Source organism: Pelophylax lessonae, assembly GCF_965119305.1.
Source record: "Pelophylax lessonae genome assembly, chromosome: 11".
NCBI lineage: Eukaryota > Metazoa > Chordata > Amphibia > Anura > Ranidae > Pelophylax > Pelophylax lessonae.
In genome coordinates, this window is record NC_138778.1 from 182,487,545 (window position 1) to 182,502,549 (window position 15,005).

The window sequence follows — 15,005 nt, forward strand, 5'->3', positions numbered from 1 at the left end:
TTGTGCTGTAAACATGTCCTCTGCAATTCCATGCCCCCCTCTTAACATACTGACACTCACCAGACACTTTGACCCAATATTGTCTGGGTCTGCTTGCGTTTTAACATGACAATCTCAAACTCTGTATCTCCACTTACTTCCTTGTGGTCTAAGCTCCAATAAATTACTTAGGGATAAAAGTTTAGAAATGCTCTCATAGTGCAACCAGATTTTATTATTAAAATCTGTGATATCAAGGTGTTTGAATAAAACTCACATTTGCCTGTGCCCAAGCTGGCACTGAGTGATTTCAGCAGTGTATCTGTATCCCCTATGCCAGCCTTTCAGGAAGATAGTGTAGCTAATGCTAATTCTCATACAGCTAATGCTAATTCTTCACAGCCACCTTCTTTCAAAATGGAGACTCGGTGTGCGTTCCACCAGACGGAAATTCCGTCAACCAGAAGTGACTTCAGAAGCTACATTACCCGGCTTCAATGGTTTCTGATGATGCTATTAGGGTAAAACGCGTTGAGCCGGGGTTACGTAGCTTCTGACAAACTGTCTGGTGAGTATTAGTGTGTTAAGAGGGTGAAGTAGAATCGCAGAGGACACATTTTACAGCACAGTTTATTGTATGATTGGAGCACGATTTTGAGTCTTTGGATACATCAGGATTCAAATTGTTGGATTTGAGTATTAGTATTGAGCTATCACATGGGCATTTTATATTTGGTATTACATGTCACAGCTTTAAGGTTAAGTTGATTTTATATATTTTTTGAAAATTATACCTAGCACCCATACTTGGTGAGATTATTTGCTGTCTGTGCCTACTTTTAGAAATGGGCTGTCAGTAGAAGCCATACTGTGTCCAGCTCTAGTGCTGCATGATCATGATTGACGCAACGAAGCGTAGAATGGAGAGCTCAAATTGGCTCATGAGAGCTGAACATCTCCGATTGTTCCTGATTCAGACCTTCAAAGTTATGGAATCTCACTGGCCAGTTTTAGTAAATTCTTCTACGAGTGTTTGACAGAGTCATGGGGAATCCACAGCATGTTTTTTTAAGAATGGGGTTTTTTTTTTTGTTTGTTTTTGCACTGAGGTCATTTTATGTGGACTGGGTGGATAAAAAATGGATAGCCGAGGACTTTAAAAGACTATTCCCTAACATCATATGTTCACTCCTGCGATGACTGTAGGCAAACGAGAAAGCAGGCAGATGTAAACCTCAGATGAGCAGAGGACTGTGATGTTGAATCTTGCAGGAAACCATCCAGAGGAGAGGCATGAATCACCATTATAAATGTCCCACATTTTGGGGGTCTATTTATCAAAAAAATCTGTGCAAATATCGCAAGCATTTTCACAGCTGTCACAAATAATTCCCTTAATTTGTATAGTATGTTTTTTACTTCCTATGATCATCGGTGCCATGTGGTGGGCATGATGCCGTATTTTCCTGATAGAGGTATTTCAGGATAATTCAACATTATTAAAAGATGACACTGGCAATCATAGTAAGTAAACCGATTTTGATGATTATCCTTGACGGCTGTGCGAATGCTTGAGACATTCCCATAGCAAATTTTTTATAAAATAAAGACTGTACTGTTCTTAATACCACACGGGAAATACAAGCACTAAACTTTGGTCAAACTCAAAAATTTAGAGTGAACACAGCTTAAGCCCAATTTATTCCCCCCAGTCTCAAAGAAAGGTCTGCTTTGGAGTTTACAATGGTAAGGAGACTATTGGGAGTAAGATGGCGGTACCGTTACGGCTTCTTTGATGTCGGAGCAGCTCGAAAACCATTGCTCAGCAATGTACGACGGCCCCCAAGTAACACTGACAGTGTAGAAATCCATTTTCAATAAAGGGGGCATCCTGCACCCTCTGTAAAATCAACAACTACCATGGTCACCAGGTAGTGGGAAGAATTAAAAGTCTTGAACGACCCAAACCCCCCTTGTATTTTAACATGACGTCCCTTGAACCCTGTCTTATTCCTGCTCATTCATTTCCATGTCTGACACCAGTATGTTCTTATCAGCTGATCCTCCTGGCCCGGTACTGGCACGGCTGTATCTTGCACTTTCGAATGCTCCTTGTTCTGCTGCAAGTTTTCTGCGTCGGTACAGGTAGATGATCACAACCACTAAGATGCAAAGGGCAAAGGTAGAGAGGACCACTATTGCCACTGCCGTGCTGTGTGGTGGTAAAACTGCAGGAAATAGATCAGCATAAGAAATTAAGAGTGACATTAGAAAATATTTACATACAACTAAAGAGGAACTAAGCCCACAATAGAAGACTCAGTTTTTTTTGTTTTTTTTATAGTGGTTCGTAAGGTCTCGAACTGGACCCAGCTGGGCTACTGTAACTGGCTGTAGTAATTTAGATGGTACGGAGCATGAGAGCTCTATCATTTGTTCTTTAGTGGATTTTCTATAGTAAAATCTAAAGAAACTACCTTTCACTGCTGACAAAGGTAACTTAGATAAAAGCCTAGCTAAACTCAGTCCTGTTGGATGTGAGAAGAGACCACAGTAAATACCAGAGGGAAACTAAAACCTGCCACACTTCACCGATTGCTTAGGAAAATATAATTCCTGGCACTAACATGGCAGCCAGAGGTGTAACTAAAACCTTCAGGGTCCTGGTACAAGAATCCATAATGGGCCACCCTGACCCTTAGACAGAGTCCAGTCACAAGTGTGACCTTTGTGACCCTGGTAGTTCTGCCACTGGTGTCAGTAGTTTTTTTATTTTTGTTATTTTCTTTTTTTATTATTTTTTTCCATTTCATTTTTTTTGCAATTTTATTTATTTTTTATTTATTTTTTAGGAGCCCTGCTGGGGGGTTTTGGTCAAATATCAGAAGTCTAAACAGACCTCTAATGTTTCACTTCTTGAGACAGAGAAAGGAGATTGAGGACACAGCCCTCAATCTCCTTCTCTGCAGCCTCAGGAGCCTAGAATGAAAGGACAGGAAAGCTCTGTGCAGAGCTTCCTGTCCATTCATAAACACAGTTTACTATGCCTCAGTTATCAATGAACAAAGTGGACTGATATGTTCATTAAGACAAGGAGGGGGCCGGTAAATGTCACACTTACAAGACCCTTCCCCGCTCTGCTTCCTGGCATATCCTCTGCAGCAGCCGGTGGGAGAGGGAAGGAGGGAACCCGGCAGCACTGCGGTATATGAGGGATGGGGGGCCAGGTGATCACACAGGGGCCTGATAACAGTAGGAGGTGGATAGGAGGGGAGGCAGGGTGGCATATAGAGGAACTGATCCCCTCCATTCTGCTCTTGCAGCCGCTGAAAAGCTGCAGTAGGAAAATTGAGAGGATTGGTTCCTCTACATGCTGCCCCTCCTATCCAGATGTACAAGGGCCGCATGGGCCCCCTGGAGCATAGGACTGGGTCTCTGTTGTGACCCCTGCCACCCTGTAGGTATGCCCCTTATGGCAGCATACTACCACATGTATCCTGCCATGAATTAGCGCTAAGAAAATTTCAAGGCCGGTTCACACTAGCAGTTAAGGGGCATTACAATTTGCAACTGAGCTGCGTTCATTTTTACCACCCTCAACAGCTCCCTCTTTAACTGCAGAGTCATCGGCTGGGACTATACACATACCATGGCTGTGAGGCTTTGCTTCATGGCCACAGCGGGAAATATATCACCTGTTGATTTTTTTCAAATATAGTGTATTTATAACTAAAACTCTGCTTTTGGGGGATTCAACTCTCTGTTTTTCCTGGTACAATCCAAAATGTTACAGGTATACAGAGTTATTCAAATTTGTTTAAACTCATACTTACTAGATTTAGCAATGTTTTCTTCTTCCGCTAATAAAAAGCAGGATTTTGGATAAAGAAGAGATAAAAAAAAACAAATAATTAGCTATGAATTGCAAAAAAAGACATCAGTATGTGCAATAGTAAAGTTAAAGTGGAACTAAACTCTCTCAGTCATTAACTATTTTTAATCTTTATGCTGCTAGCAATAGTAAATAGATAGAAAGATATATTATATTTACTTGTTTTAAACTTTTTTTTTACATTTCTTCAGTTGCCTCCTGGTTTCTGGCCTAGGCCAAAATTATGTCATAACTCCCCAAAATCTTCATGGGCATGTTTTTCTTTTATATGGAGGAGGGGAGCGTGGGTTTTCTCAGCTAAGCACACCCTCCTGCCTGCATGCTGGAGCTGTAGGATTCCAGGAAGTAAATGCTACATGAATCATCTGCCCTTACTCAAGATGGCCTTTTCCAAAGTGTTTTCTTAATAAAAACAAAGCATGGAAACAGAGAAATGGTTTGCCTTCAATATTAAAAATGAATAAACAGCATTTTGCTATTTAAAGATCCACTTTAAAGCGGCTATTACAATTACATAATAACACATAATTTCTTAGGGATTCGTCTGTATTAAATCAGGAAAAGTTAAAAAAATTATAAATCCAAAAATTCTACCATCTGCTGAGAATAGGACACTACTTTTCCCTGCGCCCAGTCAAGCGACTGATGGACACTTGGTTTCCATCAGAGGATCTAAAGCCCTGGTGCCCAACTTGCGGCCCTTTGGTATATGTGTGGCCCTCGGACCTCAGCAGTCTGTACTGGGAACATTTATAAGGGTAATAGCATTGATCTCTACTCACCTTATGTAACATGTACCCAGTTTGGTATTGTCTTCTCCAGCATATCCCCAGCCAAAAATATAGCATGTCCACACTCTCTTACCCTCATTTTCTCTATTAGATCTGAAGTTCCTCATAGTCCTCTCAAGCATTACATATATTTACCATTATATTTAGCCCTTTGGTGGTGTCTGGGGCTGCATTTGGGGCCCCCTTTAGCTCATAAGTGTCAATCACTGACCTAGAGGGATTGATGTGCAAACAATACTGACCCATTTCCTGATATCAGTAATCTATTATCCTCCACACCAGGGATATGCAAACTGTGGCCCTCCAGCTGTTGCAAAACTACAAGTCCCATCATGCCTCTGGGTGTCATACTTGTGGCTGTCAGAGTCTTGCTATGCCTCATGGGACTTGTAGTCCTGAAACATCTGGAGGGCCACAGTTTGCATATCCCTGCTCTACATTGCCACAGACTAGCAAGTATTAAAGAAAAGAGGAATTGCCCTTTTTGTAGTTATTGCTACTCTTTTGGGGCTTTTAACTTTTCCTGGATTTGAGGTGGGCACCATTTTAAAATAAGGTCCAATTATATGTTTCAGTTTCAATACTTCTAGCCCAACCTCTGAAAGTGTGAAGGCAGAGCTCACCTCTGTAGAGTTTGCATATAACTCCCTTTCTGATGTTAGTACAAGATCCCAGACTCCAAACTCCATTGCTGCCTTCAATCCAGTAACAGGAATTTGGACTCAGCAAGCTGGGGCCCGAATCTTGCTGACCCCAGTTTGAGTAATTGACTGGCGTGTTATCATTCCACAAAAGAGAGCCTTCTGCAATACAAGAAGATGCAGGATGTTACATCATGGTTTTATTACATCATGTTACAAATTGACCATACAATCTCTCTGCAATCAAATTTAGAGTTACCAAAACCATGTAATCTAAAGACCCATCTAATCTATACAATCAATTTATAGCCAATCAAACAGGTCCTAAACCTGTTGGTAGGTAGATTCACAGGTGATTGAAAAATCAGATTGTAATCTGTGACTAACAATATACTGTACTATCTCTTTTGATCTACCTACAACTATGTATGTCTAACTGCATAAAAAATGAGATGTTTAGGACTATTATTACATACTTCGGGCAAATCTGAAAGTGCAGAAATTGTACAATCACACAGCAACACGTATAGCCAGGTTTAGATGTCAGATAAAAACATTCAATCATTTCAGTAACAATTAGCAGGGAAATGAGTTAACAGACAGCACATTAGCTTATCAAATATACACCATGCACTGTCCTCTAATTAGATTAATTACACCACAATGCCAGTCCTAGTTTGTATTTTTTTAAAGTGATGCAGTCATTTTGGTTAGTCCCAGCACGCTCAATCATCTGCAAACTATGGAAAGTTTTCAGGTGGATTTGGCTTCCAATGCATGAACATAAGCAATGTAATTATTGAGGACTACCTTTTATCCCTTAACTCAGACAAAAATATCTTACCTTTAATACTAAAGGACATGCCAAGCCAGGCTCCTTGTGTCTGGCTTTCATATGTCTGCAGGTGTTCCCAGACAAAAAGATTTTCTGTCTCATCTACAATGGTTAGAACATCACCACCAGCTAAAACACAGTAATTAAGAGAATTATTGTATTATTTTAATGCATGTTTGAAAGTGTACAAGATAATCAATTGTTATACATGTGTTTTATATAAGATCTGATTTAGGTATGTGGACTAATTTTACATGTCTACATTTGACAAATGTTCTTATGAATGGATCAGCATCCCTATAGCTTATTTAGGGAATGTGCAAAGTGGAAGCCTAGCTCCACATTTAATGTCCCTTTAAATAGTTTGCTTGGGCAAGCTGACCTAGACAAACTATTTACTGCACTAACAGTTGCGCTTGTTGGGCAGGTACATACAGTCTACAATGTTGTGTGCCTTCGGTGGGATAGGAACTTTCCCCTCCCACTCTCGGAACAAAAAAAAAAGTTGAAATATTAATGGTTAATAAAACAGAAAAGAAAAAAAAAATCAGCAGGAAAACAATAATTGAATGGAGAAGGAGAATAAGGCGTTAATTAGGGCTGATTAGTGTACACAACCATGCTGGCTTTGATTATTCAAAGCCAACATAGCTTTTCATTTGGACGGGGTGTGTGTGTGTGTTCGAGGGGGGGGGGGGGTTCATGACCTGTGTACAGTGGTGACTTTTTTTGGGTGTGTGTAGCCAGACCATTCATTTTAAAACCAAATATTACATTTGGGTATATTTGCATTTATGGTGTTTTAGGCATTGTAGTTTGCATGTAATAGCCTTCTGTATATATCTAAAAGGCTTGAGTCTGGCCTGTTGCTGGGTGCTGCCATCTTGAATGTAATGTTAGCATCCCCAGCAGATTCAGAGGTCTCGCTCAAATGACACTCTATAGTATTGCTCTTTGCTCCACCCACAGCAGTTACATAAAAGTTTATGAAGGGAGGTAAGGAGAAGGGCCAGCGTAGACAGTAATAGATGCTCCTGGTAGGGAAGAGGACATGAAATGCAAGGAGGGAAAGGGAATTGTGTCTGAGCTTGAAAAATTAGATTTTTGTACTTACAGTAAAATCCATTTCTCTGAGTTCATCAATGGACACAGTGCTCCATGAATCATAACTGCTGGGTTATATTGCCTCCTCCAGGAGTAGGACTAGGCAAAACAAAAAACACCTGGCTACGTCCATGGGCCATCCTCAGCTTGGTATATAACCCCCCTCTCTACTCTAGGTAACCGGTTTAGTAGCAAGCAGTATTAGAAGTATCAGAACTCCATAGAGGGGTGGGTGTGGTATTCGTCAATTTTATGGTAAGTACAAAAATCCAATTTTCTCTTTCATTTATCAACGGACACAGCGCTCCATAAATCATAACTAGTGAGACGTCCAAAAGCAGTGCCAAAAGGAAAATGAGGGGTGGAAAAAATAACCCAAGGCTAAACATAAGAGCCCTTAACCAGGACACAGGAGCCTTAACTGGGTCACAGGAGCCCCGTCTGAAAAATAAAAACGCCCCTCTTAAACAGCAGCCTGCAAAACTTTGCGGCCAAAAGAAGCATCTGCAGGTGCCAAAGTATCTACTTTGTCGAATTTTTGAAGTTATGCACCAACGACCAAGTGGCCGCCTTGCAAACTTATGATATTGATGCCTGATGACAGAAGGCTCAAGAAGCACTCAGCGTCCCAGTAGAATGCACCGTGAAAGGGAAAGGTAGAACCTGACCTTTAATGGAATAGGCCTGACTCACCGTCTGTCTGATCCATGTGGAGATGGACTCAGGACCTAAAAAACCTGAAAAGGACAAGCTTTGTCCCCCTTTCTGGGTACCCCCGAAATAAATATTTAGTGGATCCCCTTGACGCTCATGAAGAAGGTCCACGAGGCCGGAAACCAGTGAAGATGTCCCCCCACATCTTCCTGCTGAAGGGGTCTTGTATGCGGGTCTGGAGAAGATAGCTCTAGGCTTACCAGACCAAGGATGCTTGGAAAGCCCCGGGGAAGATTTGAAAGATCTATTTCCCTTATTCTCGGTCCCAGAAGTACAAAATAATTTTCTATGTGCTGAGAAGGAGGGCCCCCATCTGCAACGAGGCTCCTTTCCTAAACTATAGCAGGAAGGTACTCTTACAACAAAAAAAATTTAAGGAAGGAAAAAAAAATTTCTAGGACCAGAGATCCCAGCCGGAAGCCTAGGTCCTTACTCCTGACTAGACAGATTAAAGCTGATTACCTAGAGCAGAGAGGGGGGTTATATACCATAGCTGTATCTATGTTGTCTCCATCCAGAGACCATGCCTCCTTAAAATGTTTCACCATGAATGGCTTGATCACAAGACTCCTTATCTTTATGATTAAGCCATTCATGGTGAAATGTGTTAAAGGGCGGTGGTCTTTGAGTGAAGACATTATGGATACAGCTATAATGTTGCTAATTTAATAAAAGTACCTACAGTAGGTGAGTAGGCACTGGAGTGGGGCTTTCATTCATCTATTCTCTTTAATGGTAAGTGAAGACAAGCTTTGGCACCCTCCTGTCTAACCATAGACAAGAAGGAGAAGCAGGTCAGGAGCCACAGTGGTGTTGTTAGTGATGTTTCAACTACAGATTCCCTTTAAGGTTTTTTAATAAACAGGTCAAAAATTTTGAGCTAGGCTTCAGTAGCAATGAATAAGCACAGGAGTGTGAAACATATTTGCTGCTTTTATGAAGTTTCAATAAAAAAGTGGTTTTATCCCTGGAAGTGCCTCCAATCTCTCCTTCTTCTACATAGGCTTCATATTTTGCTATCGTGATTACCTTTCTGGCATGTTTTTGCAGCATCCTTCTGGCTAATGTTGACCTCCATATGGAAGGAGTAGCAATAGTCACGGAATGGAATCCAAGAGGAATCACCTATTGAATTCGGACAGCTGCTGTTGAAACTCCACTTATGGGTTTTGGTAGATTCTGTTTAGGAAAAGAGAGAGGAGGGAACATGTTAAGACATTGGGACATACGGGTACGCCGCTGGAGTCCAGTTTGAAAAATATATTTTTTTTAACCAATGCTTTCCTAAATGTAAACATGTCAATGAAACCTTAGTGACCAACTAAGAAATGGTTATATGCAAGCTTCCTCAGTAGCGGGTGCCTATTGAGCTATGCTTTTTGTTAGGCAGCAATGTGAAAAAACAATTAGTAAGCTAAGTATGCTACCCAGAAAAGACTTTACCTGTTTCAAAATCAGTAAATTTACTGTAAACTCTCTGTATTAACTACAGTTCTGCTGTAGAAGGCACCTTTTGAGCTGCTTCACACCACAACACACAGTAATGCATAGCACATAACGTGTGTGAACATTTGCTGCAATGCATTGTAATAACACATTGCAGGGTTTGATTTTTTACGTCTTTTTATTTTCTACAATAATTCTATATAATGCAGTATGTTGCGACGCACAACGATAAAATGATCCCTGCATAATTTTATCACAACAAAGGCCAATGTACATGTTGCCGTGAACAGAGCAAAGCTTTTTGATTTGTCTTTGCATTGGAACAGCACTGGGCAATACTACCCAATGCAGCCCAATGGGACTAATGAGAATGAACCCTAAAGAAACCGTAGAACTGTACATCCTGAAGCCTGTCCTGTGTAACTTAATCTGTCCTTCATGCATCACCAATCACAATCAGTCTTCCATAGTAGGAAGAATACGACTGGTACTTGTGAGAAACTTCTTAGCTCTTAGCTGTAATGGATGTTTTTCAGAATATTTCTCCTGCATTATAACTAGGAGTTCTCAGATCATCAGATTACCGATAAAAGGGATGGGGGAAGACTGGTAAACAAGTGCAATGTCTGAATAAAAATGAAATACTAAGTGGGTAGGCTGTGTTCATACGTATTTTAAGGCTTATGTTTCCAATGGAGTGTCTCTTTAATATGTATGACAAAGGGGTCTAGCTCTCTTAACTTGCATTTTAAGACCATTTTGTGTATTTAAAGTACCTCTTTTCTTTTTCTTCGACCATACATATTACTTTCTTACCTAATTGATTCCTGACTAACATGAGACAACAAATGTCTTCTAAGCTAGCCCATAGACCTACAAGCATTTCTCCAATGTCTGTAGACTCCTTAACCAAATCTTTACAGTTTTTTTAATTTGGTTCTTAAGAAGGATTTCCAATTCATAGAGGTAATCAATGAGTTAAGCTCTTTCCACTTACACTAACTAACCGTTACTTCCACTTTAGGATGAGGCTGCTTAGAGATTTTCTACTCTCATCTCATTAACTTCTAAAGGAGAGCTGAAGGTTGTTTGAAGTCTCAGCCTTTATATCTTAGCACTGCTGAGATGGATTGCATGTTCAGGGAGGTTCTGCCATAGTTAATCTCATAACTAAATAGGTATATATGGCGTCACCTCCCCTACAACCAGCAGAGATCTTTGATAAAGTTTGAGACTTCAAACAATATTGTTTTCTTTGAACGTGTAAAATATCACTGAAAGCCTTCTTCTGCAAGTGGGTAGTTTAAATTTGGCCATACACTGATGGAAATTTGTCCAGTTCAGCAGGGACCAACTGAATTTTGGTAAATGTGTGTGGTCATCCTGCTTTGATCGACTTCTGTCTTAAGGACAGGCTGGAGAACATTTGTTGATTAGCTCTACCCACCTTCCTTGTCCTTACTCGCTGCCATAGCCCAATTAAATACCCAGTAATTTTCATTATGGAGTAATATGTGACACCCCCACCTCAACATAATATAATTTGGGATGCTTGAGCAGCCAATTGCCAGTCCCTGGTGCTGTCACTTGTGAGCAAAGACAGAGGCTTTCAGAATCTGGTGCAGGTTTTCACTTTGCATAGGGATTTTAAATACAGTGAATCAAGGAAACAGGAAGCATGGGGAAGGTCAGAAAAGCCTGTCTATGGCAAAGTTGGTTTTAAAAGATATATTCCTAAACTGAGTGAAGTGGGGCAGGGCTTAAGCTGGCCATATGCTCATAGAAATTCATCTGGTTCAGCAGGGACTGGACACATTTCAATAAGCATGTGACTTTCCCTCCTTAACAGCAGTTAATCATCTTCTGTCCAGGGGGGGCATGCTGGAAAACTTTGTCGATCAATGGCTACAGCCCCAGATCTGTGTATTCTGACAGCAGTGAGTCCTACTGTCAGAATACAATATCCCAGTTTTAGGGTCTTCTCTATCGACCTCGTTTGTGTGGATTGAGAAGTCAAGGTAAGCAGAAAGCCATAATTGTGAGATATTATAAAAAAAAATCCTCATACAACTGGATGACCTATTAAAGTAGCACATGTATACATTGTGATGTGGAACATACTACTAAAATTAAAGTGTAACTAAACCCAGGACCCTGCATTCACTATACCTGGTCTCCCACAATACACAGAACATGGAATTGCAATTATTTTAGTAAATCTAAACTGCTAAATACCTTTTATCATCAGCAGTTAGAGCAGTCTTGTGACTTCTATGAGTGTCTGGTTAAAGCTTGTAGGAGTTTTCATACTGCTCTCACTGTCCTATAAGACTGCTGGACCCCTGACCCTCTGTCTGGACGGTGCTGATTGGAAATGTGCTGATGAAATGCACTCCCAAGAAAATAAAAAACTCTCTAGCAATACACAGGCTGCACAAACTGAGCATGTGCAGCCTGTCCCCTGGTTCTGTAAATATCAGGTTATCTTTTGGAGACAGTGGAAGAAGGAGATGATCAGAGGAGACAGGATCAAACAGCCTTTTTCCACAATGCAGATTAACCCCTTAGGTTCCACAGTGAGTATAACAAGCATGCTTTACTGCTTTTACAGATTGATTTTACTTTTGTTGGTTTAGTAACACTTTAACACATATCTACATCTAATTTAGAAAAGGGATACACAGTACTGTCAGTCTAGCATGCTTTCAGGTACTGGGAGATATCCATTGAGAAAGGGGAGAACAACTAACTACAAAGACATAGAATAAAAATGGAAAAATAATAATGAAATTGCTTACGAGTGTTGTAGTTGCAAATTGCTCCAGGTAGTTTATGATCACAGTTTGCTGTGCTCCATGTTCCCTGGGCATCCATATATACACAGCCACTCAGGCGCTGTGGCTCACCATCCCTCCAGTTGATATATGAAGTTCCATCGTCTGTTAGCCAAGAGTAGGATCGCCCACCCTACAAAGTATGGAATAACACTGGTTTAGGCAAATATTCCTATATAAATGGCAGTTATTTCTAAATTGAGGTTGATAGGAATTTTCAGTATGCAAATTTTAGAAAACATAACAGAAGCAGAGCCCATCTACGAGTATCAGCTAATGGACATGTAATTTGAAATCAATGTATGCAGCTCACCTTGGCAAGAAAACACCAACTTGTGTTCCAGGTGATAGCCTTAAATTGCAGGAATCCACAGTACACTCCCAAGAGATCTATACAAACATATCCAAAGGCTTGGTGTATCACACTCAGCATTAGCGCTGCTAGATATTGGGAGTCCACAAGGTGCGGAGTAAGGAGGTTAATAACGATAATAAACAAAAGTCCCAAATTTATTAAAAGCAATAAAACTCAACATTTTAAAGCATGCATTGCTTCCTCGTCACTCCTGAAGAGGGAGCAATGCATGTTCCGAAATGCACTGAGTTTGATTTTTAGTAAAGTAGGGACTTTCATTTATCTATTGTTATTATGATTCTCCTTGTGGATTCCCAATGTCCAGCAGTCCGGATGTTGAGTGTGGTACACCCAAACTTGGGATGTGTTTTTAAAGATCCCTTGGGAATATTCTATGGATTCTTCTATTTAAGCCATTCAACTGGGACAAAAGTTGGTGTTTTCTTGTCAAGATGAGATGCATTCATTGATTCTAATTTACCTCTCTATCTGTTGATACTTTGCGATGCACTCCGCTTATGTTTTGCTTCTAGTATACACTTTATTGTCAAAAGTATTGGGGCACCTGCCTTTACACACACATGAGCTTTAATGGCACCCCAGTCTTAGCCTGTGAGGCTCAATATTGAGTTGGCCCACTCTTTGCAGCTATAACAGCTTCAAATCTTCTGGGAAGGCTGTCCACACTATTTAGATGTGTGTCTATAGGAATGTTTGACCATTCATGCAGAAGAGCATTTGTGAGGTCAGGCACTGATGTGGCCGAGAAGGCCTGGTTCCCGGTTTGCGCTCTAATTCATCCCAAAGGTGTTCTATTGGGTTAAGGTCAGGACTCCATGCAGGCCAGTCAAGTTCCTCCACCCCAAACTTGCTCATCCATGTCTTTTTGGACCTTGCTTTGTGCACTGGTCCAAATCATTTGGTGAAGGGGGGATTATGGTGTGGGCTTGGCCCCTTGGTTCCAGTGAAGGGAACCTTTAAGGTGTCAGCATACCAAGACATTTTGGACAATTTCATGTTCCCAACTTATGGGAACAGTTTTGGGAAGACCCCTTCTTGTTCCAACATGACTGCACACCAGTGCACAAAGCAAGGTCCATAAAGATATGGATGAGCGAGTTTGGGGTGGAGTCCTGACCTCAACCGATAGAACACCTTTGGGATGAAATAGAACAGAGACTGCGAGCCACAATCCACATCAGTGCCTGACCTCACAGACATGCTTCTGGAAGAATAGTCAAACATTCCCATAGACACACTCCTAAACCTTGTGGACAGCCTTCCCAGAAGAGTTGAAGCTGTTATAGCTGCAAAGGATGGACCAACTCAATATTGAACCCTAGGGACTAAGACTGAGATGCCATTAAAGTTCATGTGCATGTAAAGGCAGGTGTCCTAATACTTTTGGTAATATGGTGTAAATGGGATCCTGTGCAGCACGGCCGCCATGTAGCAGTAAATCTGCTATAGGGCAGTCAGCAAGTGGTTAATCTGACTTTTTATAAAGTCACCAGTAGAAGGCACATTTAACAAGTCTATCAGTTGGTGACAGTTGATGTGTTTTCGGGGATTTCTGCTTGCTTCCTGTATCATTCTCATGGGGACAGCAAGGTAGGCAAAATCCCCTCAATGGGTACACAGACAACAAATTAATTTTGATGGATTCTAACTCCTTCTTGCTCCATCCAAAACAAAAAAAAAAAAAGAAAAAAAAAAGATAAAAAGGTTTGCATGGATTGATGTTATATAAAAGTCATACCAGTTATCAAAATCAAAATAACTTGATATTTTTAAAGTGCTATTTCACATTTCACATTGAATACTTTAACAGAAAACACAAAGCGTGGCACCTCTTCATTCGACAGCCCAATCCAAAGAGGGGTCTTCTGTCCGGTTACTGCAAGGGTCAGATATGCCTGTTGGTAGGGGTCTGGAATGCTCGTTAAGGTGGCATTGCGAGTTTCGCACAGCAGACGAGCTTCAGTCCAAGTCATTGGTTTTTGCAGAATGAGGTAGGAGCTGTTCCTGTACTGAAGTCTGGTGCTAGGTGGAAATGGAAAAGGCTCGGATGCTGGGCTCAGAGAGGGCACTGCAGAGAAAATATTTTATAAGAACTAAAAAAAAACAGAGACTTACTTCAACAAGCAGTGTTATAAGCAGTAATGGGAAGAAAATTACATAGTAAGCAACAGATTTAATAGCTGAATTCTGATTGGATGTTTTGGTGTCCTTCAGTTTTTAGATTTTCTTTGTTTTGCCACATAAGCAATCTAGACTAGAAATGTGGTCGCACACTCACAGCGCACCTTTGTTGATCTGGCAGATGTATCCATGCTTTTCTATACATAGTTTGTCGTCCCATCGCCCGGTGAACTGTGGTTGTGGTCCATGCCAGATTGCAGCGCAACTAACCT

At 40.9% G+C, this 15,005-nt stretch overlaps 1 protein-coding gene across 2 annotated transcripts in view; it reads right to left on the reverse strand.

Moving 5' to 3' along the window:
- Positions 1-1,662: 1,662 nt before the first annotated feature.
- MRC2 (mannose receptor C-type 2) overlaps positions 1,663-15,005 on the reverse strand; it is a 128,527-nt gene continuing 115,184 nt past the window's right edge. For both annotated transcript variants that reach the window (XM_082271265.1, XM_082271264.1), the window contains exons 23-30: positions 14,898-15,003; positions 14,442-14,680; positions 12,201-12,369; positions 8,986-9,135; positions 6,148-6,267; positions 5,286-5,465; positions 3,813-3,839; positions 1,663-2,207 (exon numbers count right to left, since the gene is read on the reverse strand). In XM_082271265.1, coding sequence (XP_082127391.1) covers positions 1,987-2,207; positions 3,813-3,839; positions 5,286-5,465; positions 6,148-6,267; positions 8,986-9,135; positions 12,201-12,369; positions 14,442-14,680; positions 14,898-15,003 — 1,212 coding nt within the window. In that variant the 3' untranslated portion in view covers positions 1,663-1,986. The remainder of the gene's footprint in view (positions 2,208-3,812; positions 3,840-5,285; positions 5,466-6,147; positions 6,268-8,985; positions 9,136-12,200; positions 12,370-14,441; positions 14,681-14,897; positions 15,004-15,005) is intronic.